At 59.6% G+C, this 19,863-nt stretch overlaps 1 protein-coding gene and 2 long non-coding RNA genes across 6 annotated transcripts; 2 read left to right on the top strand and 1 right to left on the bottom strand.

The window, feature by feature from the left end:
• Nucleotides 1-4,525: 4,525 nt before the first annotated feature.
• On the bottom strand, nucleotides 4,526-17,517 carry IL23R (interleukin 23 receptor). 3 transcript variants are annotated; one of them, XM_063406876.1, is made up of 14 exons: nucleotides 16,650-17,517; nucleotides 15,493-15,786; nucleotides 15,277-15,400; nucleotides 14,306-14,475; nucleotides 13,661-13,806; nucleotides 12,939-13,098; nucleotides 12,281-12,363; nucleotides 11,815-12,028; nucleotides 10,000-10,194; nucleotides 9,501-9,581; nucleotides 7,140-7,190; nucleotides 6,512-6,608; nucleotides 6,032-6,122; nucleotides 4,526-5,431 (listed from the first exon to the last, which is right to left on the bottom strand). In XM_063406876.1, the coding sequence occupies exons 1-14, from the start codon at nucleotides 16,705-16,707 to the stop codon at nucleotides 4,838-4,840; spliced, it is 2,358 nt and encodes a 785-aa protein (XP_063262946.1). In that variant the 5' UTR covers nucleotides 16,708-17,517; the 3' UTR covers nucleotides 4,526-4,837. The 3 variants fall into 3 exon arrangements, 2 of the variants coding, with proteins under 2 accessions (XP_063262946.1, XP_063262945.1); XM_063406875.1 differs by lacking the exon at nucleotides 16,650-17,517 and having other exon boundaries at nucleotides 15,493-16,576; XR_010081412.1 differs by lacking the exons at nucleotides 6,512-6,608; nucleotides 16,650-17,517 and having other exon boundaries at nucleotides 5,392-5,431; nucleotides 6,670-7,190; nucleotides 15,493-16,576.
• On the top strand, nucleotides 12,374-17,525 carry LOC134555364 (uncharacterized). 2 transcript variants are annotated; one of them, XR_010081413.1, is made up of 6 exons: nucleotides 12,374-12,505; nucleotides 12,693-12,794; nucleotides 13,424-13,553; nucleotides 14,739-14,851; nucleotides 14,995-15,112; nucleotides 17,442-17,525. It is a non-coding gene; the product is annotated as an uncharacterized LOC134555364 (long non-coding RNA). The 2 variants fall into 2 exon arrangements; XR_010081414.1 differs by lacking the exon at nucleotides 12,374-12,505 and having other exon boundaries at nucleotides 12,658-12,794.
• Nucleotides 17,521-19,729, top strand: LOC134555365 (uncharacterized). Its single transcript, XR_010081415.1, has 3 exons — nucleotides 17,521-18,026; nucleotides 18,243-18,431; nucleotides 18,938-19,729. It is a non-coding gene; the product is annotated as an uncharacterized LOC134555365 (long non-coding RNA).
• Nucleotides 19,730-19,863: the final 134 nt, after the last annotated feature.

The raw sequence follows: 19,863 nt of genomic DNA on the forward strand, positions 1-19,863 counted from the left end.
CCCTTCCCCCTTTTCGTCCCTTTTCCCTTTTTTACCTTTCTCCCTTTCTTTTTTCTCCTTTTTCCTTTTCTGCTTTCCCCTTTCCCTTACTTTTAAGCACCAAACTCTTGCTTTTCCCTACGATTCCTTCATGACCACAGAACTTTTGGGGAAAAAAAGGGAAAGAGCCCTTGGCCCGGACAAACGGCGAGTCAAACCGCGTGTTCCCTCCGCCAGGGCTGTCCTGAGCCCCTCGGAGGGGGCAGGGAGGAGGTGCCGGTGCCAGCCCCGGTGCCCGGGGGTGCCAGGGGAACTCCGGAGTCCCCGCTCGTCCCCGGGGCTGGCGGCGCTGGGAAAGCCCCGGCGGCTCCAACGCGCCGGGTCCGGGGGCGGCGGGGCCCGAGCACCGAGGGGGGGACACCGAGCGAGGGGACACCGAGCGAGGGGACACGGCCGGAGGCTCCCGGGGCCACTCCAGGGCTCGGAGGCAGCGGAGCCGCAGCAGCCCCGGCTCGGCGAGCACAGCCCGGGGCAGGCTGGATGAGCTGAGAGTGACAGAACCCTGGATTGTGGAATGGTTTGGGATGGGAAGGACCTCAAAGCCCCTCCAGTGTCACCCCTGCCCTGGCAGGGACACCTCCCACTGTCCCAGGCTGCTCCAAGCCCTGTCCAGCCTGGCCTTGGGCACTGCCAGGGATCCAGGGGCAGCCACAGCTGCTCTGGGCACCCTGTGCCAGGGCTGCCCACCCTGCCAGGGAACAATTCTTGCCCAGTCTCCCACCCATCCCTGCCCTCTGGCAGTGGGAGCCATTCCCTGTGTCCTGTCCCTCCATCCCTTGTCCCCAGCCCCTCTCCAGCTCTCCTGGAGCCCCTTCAGGCCCTGCCAGGGGCTCTGAGCTCTCCCTGGAGCCTTCTCCTCTCCAGGGGAGCCCCCCCAGCTCTCCCAGCCTGGCTCCAGAGGGGCTCCAGCCCTGCAGCAGCTCCGGGGCTCCTCTGGGCTCTCTCCAGCAGCTCCGTAAATTCCTTCTGGTGTCCATCTCTGCTTCCTTGGAACCAGGACCATGGAACAGCAGAGCTGAGCCGCAGCTGCAACAGCAGAATGAGCCCTCAGCCATCCCCCCTGCAGGGGCTCCGTGTTTTCCATCCCTCCGTGTGCCAGTGACTCTCGGTGACACTGCTGTGCCCAGCAGGGTGGAATGAGTCACCCAGCCTGGAAAATCCCCTTGTTCTGCTCCCTTCTGAGCTGACACCCAGCCAAGGAAGGACCTGCAGGGAGAGTTTGGATCCAGCGGTGCCACTCTGGGAAATGGGATGATGCACAAAACACACGGACACTGTATCCTTCAGAGGCTCAGACTGGGGGGTTTCTACATCCCTGTGGCAAAGTTAACTCCCCTCTGCTGGGGAAGGGCTTGGCTGGTTTGGTGAGCAGCAGTGACAGGATCTCCCCTGCTCCATCACCTCTGCAGTTCATCTTCCCTGTGCTGTGTTCAGCTCTGCTCCTCGATCCCAGCCCTGCTCCTCGATCCCAGCCCTTCTCCCCCATCCCAGCCCTGCTCCTCCATCCCAGCCCTGCTCCTCAATCCCAGCCCTGCTCCTCGATCCCAGCCCTGCTCCTCGATCCCAGCCCTGCTCCTCGATCCCAGCCCTGCTCCTCCATCCCAGCCCTGCTCCCACGGCTCTCCCGGTGCCATTCTGTGGGATTTGCCCTGGCAAGATGACATTTGAGAGCTGGCACTGACGGGGAGCCTGGTGAGACCCAGACCACAGCCTCACCTCTCACATCCTCTGCTCTGCAAGGCCAGCCTGCCCTCAGCCTGTGCCCCCGAGCTCAGCCCTGTGCAGGGCTCCTCATCCAAACCCCCACAGGCCCAAGGATGGCAGAGGCTCCCCCAAATCCCATCATTTGTGGTGATTATTCCCAGTTTTGTTGTGGGGCCGTCCCAGCTGCTGCTGGCTCTGCCCTGCCACGTTTTCAGAAGGGTTTTGCTGACCCAGGCACTTCTTTGCAGCTTTGCACGAGCCTTGGTCACAATCTGGGCTTTGATCTCTGCTCTGTGTGCTCAGAAATCCCCCAAGGTCTCCGGGTGTTACTGAGCTCTGTGACACCTCCGAGCCTGAAATCCAGTGTGAGCCTCTGCAGAGCCCCTATCTGCCACCCAATCTCTCCCACAATTTACTGACAGCCCAGCCCTGCAGGGCTCCCAGCCTGGCTGCACACCCCGAGTAAAACCCAGCAGCGCCAGGTTACCCAGAGGAGGTTCCTGTGATCTCCTGCTGCTCTTCCCAAAGGCTTTAAGGTGACCTTGACCTTCAGTCCTGAGGCTTTGCCAGCTGGAGTAACCCAGACTCTGCAGATAAGGAGCAAGTGAAGGTCACGCCATCAGTTGGTGACTAAGCTGAGCCTAAACCCAGCTCTCTGCGCTGCCAACCTCAAACCAGAATGAGTTCCACGCCCTCCTGCATGAAGGGTTCAAAACTGCAGCTCAGGTGCACATTTAATGCATCATTTATTATGTGCTACATTTATTTATTGTTTCTTTATTCTTGTTTTGGCTTAAATGATTTCCAAGGTAGCTTTTTGAAGAGCTGAACAAGACCCACAGGGGAGCCTCTGGCTGAGCTCTGGGAGTGGTGGGAGCTCCTCCATCCTGTTCTGATGGGATGGAGGTCGGAGCATTCCCACCTGGATAAACCCTGGCATTCAGAGCCCAGCACAGCCTGTGTGCTCTGCATTCCCACCTGGATAAACCCTGGCATTCAGAGCCCAGCACAGCCTGTGTGCTCTGCATTCCCAGAGGAACACCAGCCCCATCTCACCCCACGGCACCTCCAGAGGGAGCTGCCCCTGCTCCAGGATCACCTCTGCTCCCACAGAGCCACAGCTGCACTGCAGGAGGGCTGGGCTGGACCTGACCAACAGGGTGTCAGGTTGTATTCTGACTGTCAGTAGGGTTTTTTTGTTTATTTGCTTTTTTGTACTACTACATTTGTATTTTTAATATTCCTAGTGAAGAACTGTTATTCCTATTTCCATATCTTTGCGTGAAAGCGCCTTCATTTCAAAATTATAACGATTTAGAGGGAGGAAGTTTATATTCTCCATTCCAAGAGAGACTCCTGCCTTCCTTAGCAGACACATCTTTTTCCAAACCAGGACCCTGGGGCTGGAAATTCACGCAGCCCCCTGAGCCCCAGGAGCAGCCCTGTGTCCTGGCAAGAGGAGCATTTCCCCCCTCGAGGTTTGGCAGCTCAGGTGAGAGAGGCAGCACAAGGCTCAGGATGTGGACATTGATCAAAACCCTCACTCCTGGGCTCTCAAAGTTCTGTGGCTGTTCTTGTACTATTTCCTTCCTGCACAGGCAGCACTCACTAATTTTAGGCTCCCTGCAGTGCTGCAATCACATTTCTGTGTTTGTTTGGTGCTTCTGAGAAGAATCCCCCCCTCCTTGCCAGGCTCCTCTGGAAACAGCGGCAGATTCCGGGGTATGGAAGGAACAAGCACAGCACACACCAGGGTGGTTTGGAAATATTGAGGGCAAACAGCAGAATTAATCCATTGTGCAACAGCTGATGGAGAAATGCTCACAGTGCCAGGGAAAAATTGAGAAAAAAAAAAAAAAAAGAGATTTGGGAATATTTTGTAAGTCCCAGAACTTGGGAAGTATTGAGGGTGGTTTGGAAGCATTGAGGACAAACAACAGAATTAATCCATTTGTGCAACAGCTGATGGAGAAATGCTCAAAATTCCCAGTGAAAAATTGGGGGAAAAAAAGATATTTGGAAATATTTTGTAAGTCCCAGAACTTGGAAAGTATCGAGGGTGGTTTGGAAGTATTGAGGACAAACAGCAGAATTAATCCATCTGTGTAACAGCTGATGGAGAAATGCTCCCAGTGCCGAGGGAAAAGTGAAAAAAAAAAGGATTTGGGAATATTTTGTAAATCCCAGAACACCTGGAAATTGTTTCAGGGCTTCTGAAGGAAGGAGACTGCAGCATTTCACCTTCTGGGTGTCCGAAGATCCAAGTTCATCTCGTGCCTGATAAATCCCATTTTCTGTGCCACAATGCCCTTCCCACAGCGAGGCTGAGGGGTGACAAATCCCTCACCCAAAGAGAAGGGTTTGGCCTGGGACCAGCTCAGAGGGATTTTAAATCAGCCCGGCAGGCGGTGGAGGTTTGTTCTTACCTGAGTGGGGTTTTATTGGGAATGGGAGGAAAATGAAACACAGAAAAGATTCCATGCTCTTGGTGCCCTTGTGATACATCAATCCTCCCTGGTGCGGTGTCTGCTCATCAGGAACAATCCCAAAATATTTCCCACATCTCTGCCAGGATGTCTGAGGGATTTTTAAATCCATTTTAGCTGCAATTACTTCCAGGAATTAAGTGCTCCAAACATTTGGGAATGAAGTGCTCCAAATATTTAGGAATGAAGTGCTCCAAAACTTTGGGCATGAAGTGCTCCAAACATTTGGGAATGAAGTGCTCCAAACATTTAGGAATGAAGTGCTCCAAACATTTGGGGATGAAATGCTCCAAAACTTTGGGAATGAAGTGCTCCAAACCTTTGACAAGAGGACAATGTTGAGCAGTAATTGAAGATATTCCGCTCTGCAGGAATCTCCTGCTTGGCATTCCAGGAATCCAGGCTTTATGGCTGTTTTGCTCCTGCCACGGTGAGGTAAGGTTAAAACTGGGATTTGCTGGGTATTCCCAGGCAGCCACGGGAACCCGCAGTGGGGTAAGGGGGCAGAATTCCAGCCCGGAGTTCTGCGCTGGTTCCTCCATCGGCACTCCCGGTGCTGGCACTGCCCTGTCACCGCTCCGGGGTTCCATCCACAATTCCAGCTCCTCTCAGAGCAGCCCTCCCGTGCTCTCTGGGAAGCAGGGGCTGACACCCAGGGGCTCCCTGCTGGTGGCCCTCAGGCAGGACAGCAGCTCCTCGGGGACCAGCATCTGCTCCGGGGCCTCGCTGGGCGGCCTCTGCTGCCAGGGGTTCCCCGGGAAGGATCCCTGGGAATGCACCGGGAACTCCTGGCTGCTGTTGAGGACCAGGTTGATCTTCTCCAGCAGACACACCTGGGGTACCCCTCCCTGCTGCTCCCACAGCTGGGGCACGGGGCTGGTGTAGTCCTGGAAGAAGATTCCCGTCCCTGGGAACTCCGGGGTTGCCGCGGGCGGCTGCGCCTGGTAAATCCCAGCAGCGACGTATCCCAGCGTGTTCCCATGGGAGAGCTGGGGTTTGTAGGCACTCAGCTGCTCTGGGGCTGGGGTTCTGGGGGCCACCACGGTCCTTGGGAGCTCCCTGTGCTCGGCCACCTCTGCCCTGGCCTTGGTGTCCCTCTGGCGCCGCTCCTGTGCCGGCACCTCCTCGATTTCCGTGACTGCGGGATCACCGGAGGCCAGGAACGGCTCCTGGAGGCTCTCACTGGGGAAATCGCCCTTGTCCTGTGGAAAAATGGTGAGTGTGGCAAGAAACTGGTAAATTTTATTAATGGGAGAGCTGTCATTAGGGCTGGGACCAGGGGATGGGGTGGGATGAGCTCCAAGGACCCTCCCGGCCCGGGGCAGCTGTGGCCAGGGAATGCAGAGGGTGTGGAATGAGGGTTTAAAGGCCTCAGCTCATCCAGGCTCCCACACACCTTGCAAATGCCTGGGAAATGATTCCTGAGCAGTTCCCAGTACCTCAGAGCTTAAACCTCTCCCCACCCGTGCTCCCCACGGTGCTGGTGACAAGGCTGGTGACAAGGAATGCTACCAGAAGAACGGCCTCAGGCAATGCCAGGGGAGGTTGGATTTTAGGGAAAATGTCTTTGTGGAAAGGTTGTCCAGCCCTGGCACAGGGGTGGAGTCCCCATCCCTGCAGGGATCTAAAATCCCTGTGGACGTGGCACTTGGGGACAGGGGACAGCGGTGGCCTTGGCACTGCTGGGAATGGTTGGACTCCACGACCTCAGAGGGATTTTCCAGCCTGAGGAATTCCATGGTTCTGTGAAGCCAAGCTTTGATCTGAGGGGAAGCAAAGCCAGGAGACAACTGTGCCCTCACCTGGAGTGATTTCACCACGGAGCTGTTCTCCATGTGGGGAAAGTCCTCAAAGAGCCACTTCGGCAAGAGGGACACCAGGGCGCCCTTAATCCTTCACCGAGAGGGAAAAACCAAACCCCAAATGTTAATCCAAATTATCCTTCAGATGTTCCTCATGCAGGATGAAACTGTGTGGGTAGGAAGGACACTGAAGAACACCCAGCCTTGGAAACTCTGGGTTCCCCAGTCTTTAATTTCACCAATTTTGTGTTTATTTGACTTCTTTTGTTGGCCTCTGCCTCACTGTGGAGCACCAAAAAGTCCTCTCATCCCACAGCCTGATAAATGTGTGCCACTGCCCTCAGGCTGGGGTGAAAAGGACTCTGTAGTTGATTTTAAAACATCCCAGAAGATATTTTATATTTCTTCTATATATATTAAAAAAAAAAAAAAAAGACGAATTGGAAATGAGGAAAAAAGACATGGAGGAGAAAGGAATACCTTTTCCTGACTGACTTTTTAAACATTGCAATTGCAATAAGAACCGAAAATCCGACCATGCCAAGGCTCAGTCCCAGGAAAACTCTGATGTCATCGTCTGCAAGAGGGTGGAGAGGGAGCAGGTCATGCCTGGGCTCGGGGTTCAGTCCCTCACTCACCATTTCCTGCCAGAAATGCTGACGTGAATTCCTCAGCCCGTGCTGGTTTTGCTTTCGATTTAAGCGCCGTGACCTTTGCCGGAGGATGTGAGAGCCGAGCATCCCCAGGGCAGGGCAGGGGGTGCTGGAACAGGCCCTGCTTCAAACTGCAGGCGGAATCAGCCTCTGGTGGGGGTTAATTTTAATTTTCCTGGTTTGGGCACCTCCCACTTGTCCTGGTTGTATTTTAACCCCATTAGAAAGCAAAACTCAAAGTTTGCGTTCCGTGGGTGCTGCACACCATGAGTGCACCACGGCCCTCCCTGCATCTGGGTTTGGTCCCCACGGAGGGAAAAGGTCATTTTTCTTGGCTCTGACCTCCCCAAAGCGTCCGGGAGCTCTCAGTTCCCACTGCCCGGTGCTGCTGGGTTAAACCTGCGCTCGTGGCCAGCAGAAAGCCCGGCTTAGCAAGGCAGAGCTGCCCTCCTTACCTGGGGACATCTCGCTGTGGGTGCTGCCCAGGAGCGGCTCCTCTGCAGGGACTGGAACAGAGAGGGGGGAAATGTCTGAGATTCCTTCAGAGGGCTGTGGGGGCACAAAACCCAGCCTGGTTTTATCTTTTCAGAAAAATAAATAACGGTGTAACGAGAAAAACTCCAGCTCTGGCTGGGCTCTCCACAGCGCCCCATTTCCCAGAGACACAATTAAATGAGATGTTAATCAACAACTGGCCCCATCCACAAAACATCTCCCCTGCACATCCCTGGAGACAAGAATTCAGCCCCCTGGGGAGCTCCATCGTTCCTCATGAGCATTCCCGGGTTGTTTAAAGGGTTTTCCAGAGAAGTTGTGGATCCCTGGCAGTGCCCAGGGCCAGGCTGGACAGGGCTTGGGGCACCCTGGGGTGGTGGGAGGTGTCCCTGCCATGGCAGGGGTGGCACTGGGTGGGCTTTGAGTCCCTCCCAACCCAACCCAAGGGGGATTCTGTGTTTTCCCAACCCCATGGGAATGAATTTCCCGGTTATTTTTTTATTTTTATTTCCGTGCAGTGGGGGAAGATCTGCAGCTGAACCCCCTGCCATGGCAATGTAGTAGTTTAACACTGGAGAAGTGATTTTTTAAGAAGTTATAGCTAAACTAATTAGTGATTAGTTTTAAAATTGACAGCCAATGCAGCTAACAGAGAATTCATACATCTCTGTGAGCACACAGGGTTAAATACCAGAGGATCCTTAAAAACTGAGGATAAATCCATCTTTGTACCCTTGAAGGTTAGGCCTGCTTTGCTTTTCTGCTAACCTCATCTCAGCACAATTCTGGTAAACACCCAAACCACTGCACTAATTAGCAAAGTCTAGCAAAGGTGAAACCATGACAGAAATTGGTGTTTCCACCCAGTTACAAACTGAACTAGCACAGGCAGGAAGCCTCTTCCTGCTGAAAGGAGCAGCCAGCTGTGATCCTGGCCAGGTTCAGAGATTCCCTGGGGATCCCAAATATCCCTGACAAACATTTGGTGACACAGAAGGACAACACCCAACAGCCAGGGGCGAGCAGCCAGGAATATCTGATTCCATTTCCCCAGCCCGGGGAGGGGCCAGGCAGAGCCACGGAGCTGCCTTGGCACGGAACAGGTCCCTGGCGCTGCAGGGGACACGGCTCAGGTGGCACAGGCTGAGGACACCCTCAGGTGTCACCTGCAGGTGGCTCTGAGAGCCCCCGATGGCCCTGCCCAGCCCCACCTGGCCCTGCCCAGCCCCACCTGGCCCTGCCCAGCCCCTGCCCAGGGCAGGCTCTATTTAAGCCCAGCCCTGGCCCTCAGCCCCCACCCGGGCTGTGCTGGGGGAGCTCTGGAGGTCAGAGCCTGCTTGGCCTCAGCCCCCCGAGGACCTGCCTGGTTCTGGGGGACACCCACAGCCACCCCCAGCGATGGTGATGGTGATGATGATGATGATGATGATGATGATGATGATGATGCTCATGCTCCTTTGCAGGCTTGTGCCCTCCCCTGAAACCATTCCCAGCCTGACCCACTTGAGGGTGTCCCTTCCAAACCATTCTTGACCCCCTCCAGGTGAGGAAGGGCAGCTGGGTCTGCCCTGTTGATCTCTGGAAAAGCTCTTTGCTATATTTTGGGTTGTCTTTAACATTTCCCTGTGAACTCTGCATTTGCAGCCTCACTTTCCTGCCACGGGAAGGGAAAATGCATCTGGGGAAGGGAAAGGGGGTCCTTGGGTGGTTTAGGGCTGTGCAGGGGAGCAAAGACTGGCTAGAGATGGGGTTTTGATGTAATTGATTATACATTGATATAATACAGAATATAATATATTGCTATAATATGTAATTGATCTCTACATTGATTAAACCCTTTGTTTTCCTATTCTGCTCGCTGGGGAGGGTTTCTCCCCTTCCTAAACCTACGGAACCCCGCAGAACCGAGGCCGCGGGGAAGGAGGAGCAGCCTTTCCCCGGGGCTCTGGGGAGGAGGAGCAGCCTCTCCCCGGGGCTGCGGGGAAGGAGGAGCAGCCTCTCCCCGGGGCTCTGGGGAAGAGGAGCAGCCTCTCCCCGGGGCTGCGGGGAAGAGGAGCAGCCTCTCCCCGGGGCTCTGGGGAGGAGGAGCAGCCTTTCCCCGGGGCTCTGGGGAGGAGGAGCAGCCTCTCCCCGGGGCTGCGGGGAAGGAGGAGCAGCCTCTCCCCGGGGCTCTGGGGAAGAGGAGCAGCCTCTCCCCGGGGCTCTGGGGAAGAGGAGCAGCCTTTCCCCGGGGCTGCGGGGAGGGATTTGCAGCCTTTCCCCGGCAGTCCCGCAGACCCCAGGCCGTGGGGATTTGCAGCCTTTCCCCCCTCCATCCTCACCCGTGCCGGTGCTGGGCCCGCCGATCCCGCCGGGGTACACCGCGTACAGCGCCACGCTCAGGGCCGCTCCCGCCGCCGCCCCTGCGGGAAAACCCGGGGGTGCCTTCAAAAGGTGTTTTTAATCTTTTTATCCTCTCCGCGGGCTCCGGGCTCGCTCAGGGGCTTCTCACCGAGGGGTGACAGCAGCTGGATCGGCCTGCGGGGGTCTGGGGCTGCTCCTGGCCCGCCAGCTCCCTTTCATTTCGTTTTCCTTTCCCTTCCCATCCCCTCCTCTCCCTGGGACCCAAATCCCAGTGCCTGCCCTCAATTCTCCAATTGCTGCCCTCCTCCTCCTTCCCCAAGGGCTCCTCATAGCCCCGCTCCCCAAAAACAAGTGGGCAGGGGCTCAAACCCAAATGGAGCTGCCTTTGTACTCTGGTTTGGATTTATAATCCACAGTTTGGGTTGGTGACGCCCTGATGAGCTGCACCGAGCAGAGGAGGCTCCCGGGGTGCCTTACCTTGGATGTAGGTGTGTGTTTGGTGGTGTGGGAGCCTCTCCCAGGAGAACTGCTCCTCCTGGCCGTGCGGGGGGCTGGACACCCACTCCAGTATGAACCAGAGCGGGCTCTGGGGGTGCTGGGGGCGCCGCCACCGCACCAGGACCCTGCTCTGGTTCTCAGCCTTCACCTCCACGGCCTCTGGGGCTGGGAACTCTGTGGAGAGAGGGGACAAGGGGCTGTCACCCCAAAATCATCCCTGGAGACTCGGCCAAGCCCAGGACAAATGTGGCTTTCGTGGAGGTGTTTGGAAACTGAGGGGTGAACGGGAAATTATAGAATACGGTGAGTTTAATCTATAAACACACTATATATATATGTATAAATCTGTCTTTGTGTATTGATCTGTGTTTCATAGAATTATTTTGGTTGGAAAAGACCTTAAAGGTCAAGGCCAGCACTGCCCTGTGTCCCCAGGTGCCACATCCATGTGGCTTTTGAATCCCTCCAGGGATGGGGACTCCACCCCTGTCCTGGGCAGCTGGGCCAGGGCTGGAAAAGTTTTCCATTAGGAAATTTTCATGGTGCCCACCCTGAGCCTCCCCTGGCCCAGCCTGAGGCCGTTCCCTCTCCTCCTGTCCCTGTTCCTGGAGCAGATCCCAAATCCCCCCGGCTGTCCCCTCCTGTCAGGAGCTGTGCAGAGCCACAAGGTCCCCCTGAGCCTCCTTTTCTCCAGGCTGAGCCCCTTCCCAGCTCCCTCAGCCCCTCCTGGGGCTCCAGACCCTCCCCAGCCACATTCCCTGCCCATGTGCCCTTGGGCCTCCTGGCCAGCTGTGCTCATCCCCATCCAGATGTTGGCAAATCCCAAACCCCACATCATCTCCTCCGTCACATCCCTGAAAGGCTCCACCTGTCACTTCTTACCAGAAACGTGCACGATTCTGATAAACATCAGAGCTTAGAGAGTTTTTCCACCTTATTTCTTCTCTTCAGTTTCTTTTTAGTCATGTATTTGTGCTCAGCTTGAAGGGGACTTTCCCCTCCCATTGCTCATTCAGAGACGTTTCTCAGACCCAGGAGAGCGTGGTTGTGGGGAAAACCACAGCCCAGGGCACAGGGAGCACAAAGTGCTCCTGAAAGGATTCAGAAGGGATTGTTTTTCCCCTTTCTTTTTCAGTTTGGCAGCTCAGAGTGGGGGTTGGCAGAGGCTGCAGGAGCTGTTCTGGGGAGCAGAGGAGCAGCCTGGCACCCTTTGTGGTGTCAGCCAGCACGGGCAGGGCAAACTTAAAAACAAATTTGTAGCTGCAGCTTTAGGAGGGGAAGGGCTGAGATTGCAGGGCCTGAAGGGGCTCCAGGAGAGCTGGAGAGGGGCTGGGGACAAGGCAGGGAGGGACAGGACACAGGGAATGGCTCCCACTGCCAGAGGGAAGGGATGGGTGGGAGATTGGGAATTGGGAGGGTGGGGAGGGGCTGGGCTGGAATTCCCAGAGCAGCTGTGGCTGCCCCTGGATCCCTGGCAGTGCCCAGGGCTGGGTTGGACAGGGCTTGGAGCAGCCTGGGACAGTGGGAGGTGTCCCTGCCCACGGAACAATGAACTGAGGTGGGCTTTAGGGTCTCTCTCAGCCCAAACCCCTCCAGAATTCCATGATCCCATACACTGGAATGTGGAGCTGCAGAGCATCTCCAGGGGAGGCTGGATTTGTCTGGAGGGCTTTGTGCTCCCTCTGTGGGGTGGGCAGAGCTCTGCCGGGGCCGTTCCCTCTCCCAGTCCAGCATTTCCCCCCGGTGGTCACGGGTGAAACGCAGCCCCCGCAATGGGCACGGGTGCGATCCTACCTGCCCGGGCTGCCCCCCGCCCCAGGGGGATGCTGGCGGGGCTGGAGGCCCCTTTGGAGTTGCGGGCGGTGACGAGGAGGCTGCGGGCTCCCGGCGGCACCAGCACCGTGCACTGCGTGCCCGAGGTGAGGCACAGCAGCTCCGCGCCCCCGGGGCTCTCGGCGGACACGGCGTAGCCCAGGATCCTCCCGCGGGCATCCCGGGCCGGCAGCGGCTGCGAGGGGCGAGATGGGCAGAGATCTGTGGGGTGTGACAGCGCCACACCCAGCCGGGACAGCTGTCCCCTCGGCTGGGGGACACCTTTGAAAAGGATGGAGACAATCTGCTCCAAGATGGGATTTTTCCTCCCATCCCCGCGGGCTCCTCAGGGAGGGCGGCACCTCCGGCTGCTCGGGGAGGAGCGGCAGAGCCCGAGCCCGGCGGAGGCTGCCCCGAACCCGGCGGAGGCTGTCCCAAACCTCCTTACCTTGATCAAGACCGTCACCTCGCGGCTGCCGTTGGGCAGGGCCGGGCCCAGGCGCCGCCACACGGCGGGAGCGGCGGCGGGGGCTGCGGGAGGAGCGGGGGCACCGTGAGACACCGGGGGGCACCCGGGGCTCCCGCACGGCCCCGGCCCCCCGGGATGCCCCTCCCGGGCTGGGGGAGGAAGGGGCGCAGCTCACCGCACCGGGGAGCGCTGCTGCTTTTTGGGGTGAGACCAGCCCGGGTCCCCCGCTGGCACCGGGGCGGGGGGCAGCGCTCCCCGGGCATCCCGGGATGGCTGAGCCGCCGTGCCCGGGCCCATCCCGGGGTCCCCAGCTGGCGTGGGCAGGGGGGAGCTGGCTGAGGGTGACAGGGATTTGTCGCGACACCTCGACTGATGCGATTTTCCCGCCCAGGGGAGCCACTAAAGATCATAGAATCTGCTCGGCTGGAGAAGCCCTCGGAGAACATCGAGCCCGGCCACCCCCGGCGCCGCCAGAGCCACCCCACGTCCCCAGGTGCCACCTCCGCAGGGCTTTGAAAGCCCGGGCAGCCGTGCCAGGGCTGTGCCCACCTGGGACCGGGGCTGTGCCCACCTGGGACCGGGGCTGTGCCCACCTGGGACCGGGGCTGCGCCCACCTGGGACCGGGGCTGTGCCCACCTGCCTCGGGGGTGCTGTACAGGAACGGGGGGCTCCAGGCGCTCCAGGGGCCGCGGGCGGCGCTGAGCCGGCACCGGACCTGGAACACGAAGCGGGTGTCGCTCTGCAGCTCGTGCTGCCACCGGGGGCCCTCCGGGGCCGCCTCCTCACACGGCTCCACCTGCAAGGCAAGCAGCGACCTGGGGGAGCGGGAGCGTCCCCGCTGCCACCGCCACCCCCGGGCACGGGGAGGGCACCGCGCTCCCGTCCGCATGGCCAGGGGTCACCCTGTCCCCTCCGGTGCCACCCTGTCCCCTCCGGTGCCACCCTCCGGGCACAGGCGCAGCCGCGCTGGGATTTTGCCACCGCGGGGATTTTGGGAGCCGGGATCCGGGCTCAGCCCTGCCGGGGATGCTGGCAAAGGGCTCAGGTGGAGCTGCCCCGCTGCGGTTTTGTCCGGGCTGTGCTCTGAGCATCCCAGGGGATTTTGTGCCTTGTCCTTGCAGAGCGGAACTTTGGGAAATGTTTGGAATTCTGTCCTGTTGCTTAAGAAGCTGAGCTCACCCTGTCCACGAGACCGACTGCTCTCTCGGGTGGCACCAGCGCTCCTGCCCCCCAAACTGGGATCTGCCAGGGGTGAGTTCTGAAGGGCCCCGAATGTTCCCATTGCCCGTGGGGTCTCCAGCAGGACCGGGACTCGTGTCTGTTTAACAGGGGGAGGTTTGGGGTGCCGGGGGTCTCACCTGCCACTCCGGGGTGCCCGTGGCTCGGTGCCTCTCCTCGCAGTGCACCTTGTGCAGCCGCGTGCGGCTCCTCCAGCGCGTGGTGGTGCGGGGAGGGGACGAGTCCGTGGTGTGGGCACCGATGGGCACGGGCAGGGCTGGAATCACTGCGGGGACAGGCGGGGTGGGGACGGTCCTGGTGCTCAGGGGTGTCCCCAAAGTGACACGGCAGGGCAGGGCAGGGTGGGTGGCAGCGCACAGCCCCAGCACGCCGTGCTGCTGAGGGAGGGAGGGAGGGAGGGAGGGAGGGATGGATAGAGGGGTGGATGGATGGAAGGATGGAGGAATGGATTGAAGGAGGGATGGAGGGATGAGAGATGGATGGAGGGTTGGATGGATGGAGGGAGGGAGGGATGGATGGAAGGAGGAATGGATTGAGGGATGGATGGATGGATGGATGGATGGATGGATGGATGGAGGGGTGAAGAGATGGATAGGAGGCATGAATGGATGGGTGATGGGGCATGGATGAGGGATGGATGGATGGATGGATGGATGGAGGGGTGAAGAGATGGATAGGAGGAATGAATGGATGGGTGATGGGGCATGGATGAGGGATGGATGATGGTTGGAGGGATGGACAGATGGACAGACAGACGGACATACCGAGCTCCTGCAGGCTGAGGTGCTGAGGGGCCGAGCGGGCGGTGCCCAGAGCGTTGCTGGCCTGCACCCACACCGAGTAGTGGCTCTCGTTGTGCAGCTCTCTCAGCAGCACGGGGGAGTTTGCAGGGAAGATCTTTTCTTCCTCATCCTCCTCATCCTGTGCCAGCACCCTGGGAGCAGCAGGCAGCCCCATCAGTGCCACCCCAGCACCACACACCCGCTGGCACTGCCACCCCGGCTCCTGACCAGGGCACAGCCATCCCCAAACCCGAGTTTGCCACCCCTAAAGCAAACTGGAAATTGTCCCCTCCCTGACACTGCTGCTGGGGATTTGTGTTTTCACAGTGGGAAGGGAACCCATTCCTTCCTTTCTGGCTGCACGGTTCAGTCTGAGCCCAGAGCTGGGCAGCAGCTTTGTCCCTTCTCTTCACAGAGCTTCCATGTGATGGGATTTAACGTCTTTAAAACTGAGTCAGGACAACTGAAAGCCTGCAACGGGGAACTCCAGTGGCAGAGAGCATCCTGGCATGGGCTGTGACATGCCAGGTGATGTCCTGGGGACTTTGGTGGCAGGGAGCATCCCAGGGCGGGACTGTGGCACACGTGCAGCACCTCTGCTTCAGCTGCAAGCAGGACTTCTGCTTTTGGCGTTTGGGCAGCGTTTGGTTCAGCCTCTCTTTATCCTGCAGAGAGCCCGAGCAGCTGGAATCTGCTGCTCCCCTGCGGCAGGGCACGGCGGGACGCGAGCCGGGTGCTCAAACCCCCCTGCGGTGGAACCCGCGGTTCGCGGGCAGGAGGTGACAAAACGTGAGCGGTAGGAAGTGGAACTGGGGCACGGCAGCGCCGGGGCTGTCACTAGGGCTGTCACCGGGGCTGTCACCTGGGGGTGCCACCCGGGGCTGTCACCCAGGGGTGTCACCTGGTGTCTCTCACCCCCTTGCCCCCTCCCCGCCGCGCTGCCCGGGCCTCACCTGCGCAGGTGGAGGCTGTGCCGGGTGTGCAGGTGCGTGGCCCGTCCCTCGTCCCAGCCGCACTGCAGGCGCTCCGAGCCCTCGGCGATGGCGCAGCTCAGGTTGCCCGGGGGGTCCGGAGGGTCTGCGGGGCGAGGCCGGGTGAGGGCGCGGCCCCCGGGGGAGCCCCAGCCCGGCCCCGCGGGCCCGGCCCGGCGAGGGGCGCGGGGCACTCACAGCCCGCCCGGAGCTCGGTGCCGCACACCAGGCGGTCCCTGCCGGTGCGGGCACAGCGGGAGAAGCAGGTGACGGTGGCGAAGGGCGTCTGAAAATTGGGCAGCCGGAGCAGCGCGGCGCCGCCGGGCAGCGCCAGCGGGGCGCCCTCGGCGCGGCTGTAGTTGAGGAGGATGAGGAGCCGGGCAGAAGGGCAGCCCAGGGCGGGCTGGCAGCCGATGGAGACGTCGGAGCCCATCCGCACCACGGGCCCGGGCTCGATCCAGACGTGCCCCTTGCACTCGAGGCTTGCAGCGCCTGCACCAAAGAGGGTGGGCTCGGGGGTGTCCCAGCGGAGCAGGGGGTGCTGCGGGCTGCAGGGCTGCGCAGGAGCTGCTTTGCTGCCCGGGGTGCAGCAGCAGCACGGCCGGGTCCTGCAGCCAGGGGAGGACACCCCGCCCTGGGCACCCTGAGCCCCGTGGGTGAGGATAAAGCAGGGCTCATGGGGGATGCCGGGGAGAAATTGTTCCCCCTGAGGGTGGCACAGGGTGCCCAGAGAAGCTGTGGCTGTCCCTGGAAGTGTCCAAAGGCAGGCTGGATGGGATCTGGAGCAGCCTGGGGTAGTGGAAGGTGCCCCGAGGTCTCTCCCAGCCTGAACCAGGCTGGGACTGGGATGAAGCCCCTGCCCGCAGCAGCCCCGGCCCCGCTGACTCATCCCAGCCCACCAGAAACAGCCAAGTTTCACCAGTTTCACCCAGTTTGGGTTTTGCTCTGCTGTTCAGATGACTGCAGGGAAATAACCTGCAGCTCTCTCGAGCTCTGATCCCCCAGATTAGCGCGGCGGGGGCGCAGCCCTTCCCTATCAGATGAAGCTGTGCAGCAGCCCCGGCTCTCGGGCGCTATCGGGCTCCATCTGCCCTTCCTGGAAAGGGCAGGGCTGTGCAAGGGCAGAGCCCAGAGCTCAGCACAGGGGCCCCAGGAGCCTGGAAATGGCCCCAGGAGCCTGGAAATGGCCCCACTCCAAGGAGGAGAGAGGGAAGAAGGAGCTGCAGGGCATGGGACCCCCTGCAATGCTCCCCTCCACACCCCCAGCTCTGTCATTGTCCTGTTCCCCCTGGAAATCCCCCCAGGACTCTCAGGAGCTCGGGTGGCAGCGTGGGGGCCCTGCCAGGGTCACTCACCTGGGCACAGGCAGCAGAGCAGGAGGTGCAGCACCAAAGCCTCACCGGACCGTGCCATGGCCTGGGCAGCATAGTCTGAGGGATAAAAAACCACGGAGCAAATCCTCCTGGGCAGCCAGCTCCAGCACGGGCAGGAGGGCCGGGAGGGGAACAAGCAGTGTGGGTTTGTCCAGGGAAATCTGAGCAGCCCTGCCTTGGAGGAGACGGGATTGGGAGGTCAGGGGGGGCTGCCCTCTGCTCAGACCCATCCCCAGTGTTGGCTCCGGGGCTGGGAGAGGGGGGGACACTCTGGAATGAGCCCACCAAAGGTGCCTGAGGGTCAGGAGCACCTGAGAAGGGTGGAAAGGCTTGGGAGCTGCTCAGCGTGGGGTACAAATCCTGGGGAATGGATGTCTGGTGGGGGATTGAAGGTTAGCGAGGCAAATCCCCCCAGGCGTGACCCAGGGACAGGAGGCAAAGGGCTCCATTGGAAATCAGGAAACTCCAGCTAAACACAAGGAAAAGCTCTTTAAAGGTGGCCGGAGTGGGGCTGCTGCCCTGAGGGCTTGCCCTGCAGTCTCCATCCCCGGGGATGCTCAGACATGGTTTTATGGGATAGAAACTCCCTGTTCCCCTAAGATCTTCCCCACAGCTCCTGCCCAGGCTGAGCAATGGCTCTTCCAGCAGAGACCCCCTTGAGACAGCCCCAGAATCCCGGGCCAGGCCTTCCCACCTGTCCCCAGGCAGTCACCCTTGTGCCCGCATCCCGGAGTGGCTGAAACTTTTCCCTGCTCCCTTTGCCTCTCTCCACAGCCTCCCTGGGAGGATTCCCACAATCCAGGAGGGAAATCCCAGCCTCCCCAGCCTCCCCAGCCTCCCCAGCCTCCCCAGCCTCCCCAGCCTCCCCAGCCTCGTGGGACTGTGGGGCTGGAAGGGCTTTGCAGCAGCCAAGGCACAGACTGGTGAGGACCAGGGAAACGCAGCGGGGGGAAATTGCTCTTTTCCAAGAAAAGCATCCTCCTGGAAGTGGCCAGCAAGGCACCCCTCAATCCTCTGAAGCTGGGGTGGCTCCAGCACCCCCACAGGCCCCTCTGGGGGTGGGGGGTGGGCACAGAGCAGACCCTGAAGCAGCTCTGGCAGCCCCACTCACCTCCCTGGGGCTGAACACCCAGCCCCACATCCATCATTTCCTTTCCCCATTCCCCTCACAGTACCTGCTGTCAGGAATGGCAAGTTTCCCTGGAGGGAGGCCAGAGTCCACAGTAAAAGCTTCAAAATGCTGTTTTTCCACCCAAACCAGGCCAGCAGCAGCAGCAGCAGCAGCGAGTGCTTTGGTGTTTCTCGTGCGGGGTGAGGTGACCTGGTTTGGTTTTGGGGCTGATCAAGTATTCATCATGAGTGAGTCAAATTTCAAGTGCCTCCCTATTACCTGACCTACAAAGAGAAGCTGTCGGTTCCCAAGGGCCACGAACCTTCTTCAAGTCAGATCAAATGAAAAAATCCAACTGGGGGTCCTGTGAGCAGAGCTGAAAACCCTAAACCTGCCCAGCTCTCGGAGGGATCGCAGGCGCTGCCTCCTCTGGGAATCACATTTGGCTTTTTATTCCAATTTAGAGGTCTCTGCAAACTCCAAAGCCAAAGGAACGAGGCCATCTGGAGGTGCTGGGCTTTGATCTCATCTCTGGTGAAGCCTCCTCATGCATGGGAGCTGAAGGAATGCGAGTTCAGCAGAGAAGGGAGAAGCTGCTCCAACCCGAACCACGCGGGATCCTCGCCAGGAGCGGAGGAACGCAGGAGCGGAGGGTGAGGAGCAGCAGCCGGGATATTTGGGGGTTAAAGCAGGGGCTGGAAGCCGGGAGGAGCAGGGGAATCCTTACCTTGGCAGGTCCCAGGGCAGGCGGCACCGGGAGCCTCCGCTGTGTCCGGAGCTGCCTCAGCAGAGTGAGCGAGGGCAGTGTGAGGCTGACCTACATAGAGCCCCAGAGTTTCCCTCCCGGGCTGAGTCAGCCCGTGGGAAAACCCAGCATCCCTGAAAGCAGCAGCCTCGGGGGAAGGGGCGCCTCAAAGCTCTGGCAGGATCTGGAGACACCCGGGTGGAGCTGAGCCCGTCCCGGGTGCATGCCTGGGTTCTCCTCACCGGGTGTGAGGCGGGAGCGCAGCCGAGAGTCCCGGGTGCTGTCAGGGCTGGAGAGTTTTCCTGCCGGTCCCAGAGGCATGGAATGGATAATCCTGAAGGGATGGGGTTGTCTGTACCAGCGCCGAGTGTCAGCCCCTCGTGCTGCTCCCCAGCTCATCCAGGGATGTTACAGGCAGAGCATTCCCAGCGCTGGGGGATCCAGGGATGCTCCGGGGATGCTCCAGCGCTCTCCACCCCTCCGGCTCCCTCTGCTGCTCCCAAACCCCGGCTCTGCAGAGCCCGGGCCTTCCTTTCCCGTGTCGGTTGAAGAGTTAAACCTCAAAAACAGTGTTAACCTCATTAGACACTGCAACCACAGGAAACCCCGCACTGCTCCCGCCTCTCCTCGCAGGAGGAAATGTCGGCGAGGAGAATTTACCCACCCGGGGAAAGGCAGAGCCTCCCTCTGCCAGCGAGCCCTGCCTGCCCCGGGGTTTCACTGATCCACGGGGATTTTTTGTGGAAGTGAGAGCAGGAGCCTGCCAGCACCGCGGGGTGAAGCCTGGCTGGGCGGTGTGGTTATAGAATGTGTACAATGATGTATATAATGTATATAATGATGTATATAATGTGTCTGGATGGTTATAGGAACCTGTGGGTTTGTGTAGTTGCACACACCCCGAGCAGGACCGGGGGTTTTAGTGGGAATTTCAGCTCTGGGATGTTCTGGGAGTGCTGAATGCCCGGGACACACGGCTGGGGCTGCCCGGCCAGCGCGCACATCTGGAGCCAGCTCATCTCACCCGGGGCTGGGCTGGCACTGAGGACAGCACATCTGGGCCCAGCCAGCACATCTGGAGCTGGCACCGTGCGGGGGATGTGGGGCTTTCCCAGGACAGGCCAGAGCTTCCTGCATTTCCCAGCCCCCGATCTTCCTGTTTGACTGATGTGTCCTTATCTCTTCCTGAGCGCTCAGAGCTGCAGCTCAGAGCCCCGTGGGCAGCAGAGACAGGGCTTGCACCGGGCTCCTTCCCACAGGTTTCTCTTTCCCGGGCTCAGGAATCTCAGTTGCTGCCGCTTTCCTCTGAGGCAGCTGCACTGCCCAGACCTCCTCCTGCA

The sequence above is a fragment of the Prinia subflava genome, chromosome 10 (genome assembly GCF_021018805.1).
Source record: "Prinia subflava isolate CZ2003 ecotype Zambia chromosome 10, Cam_Psub_1.2, whole genome shotgun sequence".
Classification (NCBI taxonomy): Eukaryota; Metazoa; Chordata; class Aves; order Passeriformes; family Cisticolidae; genus Prinia; species Prinia subflava.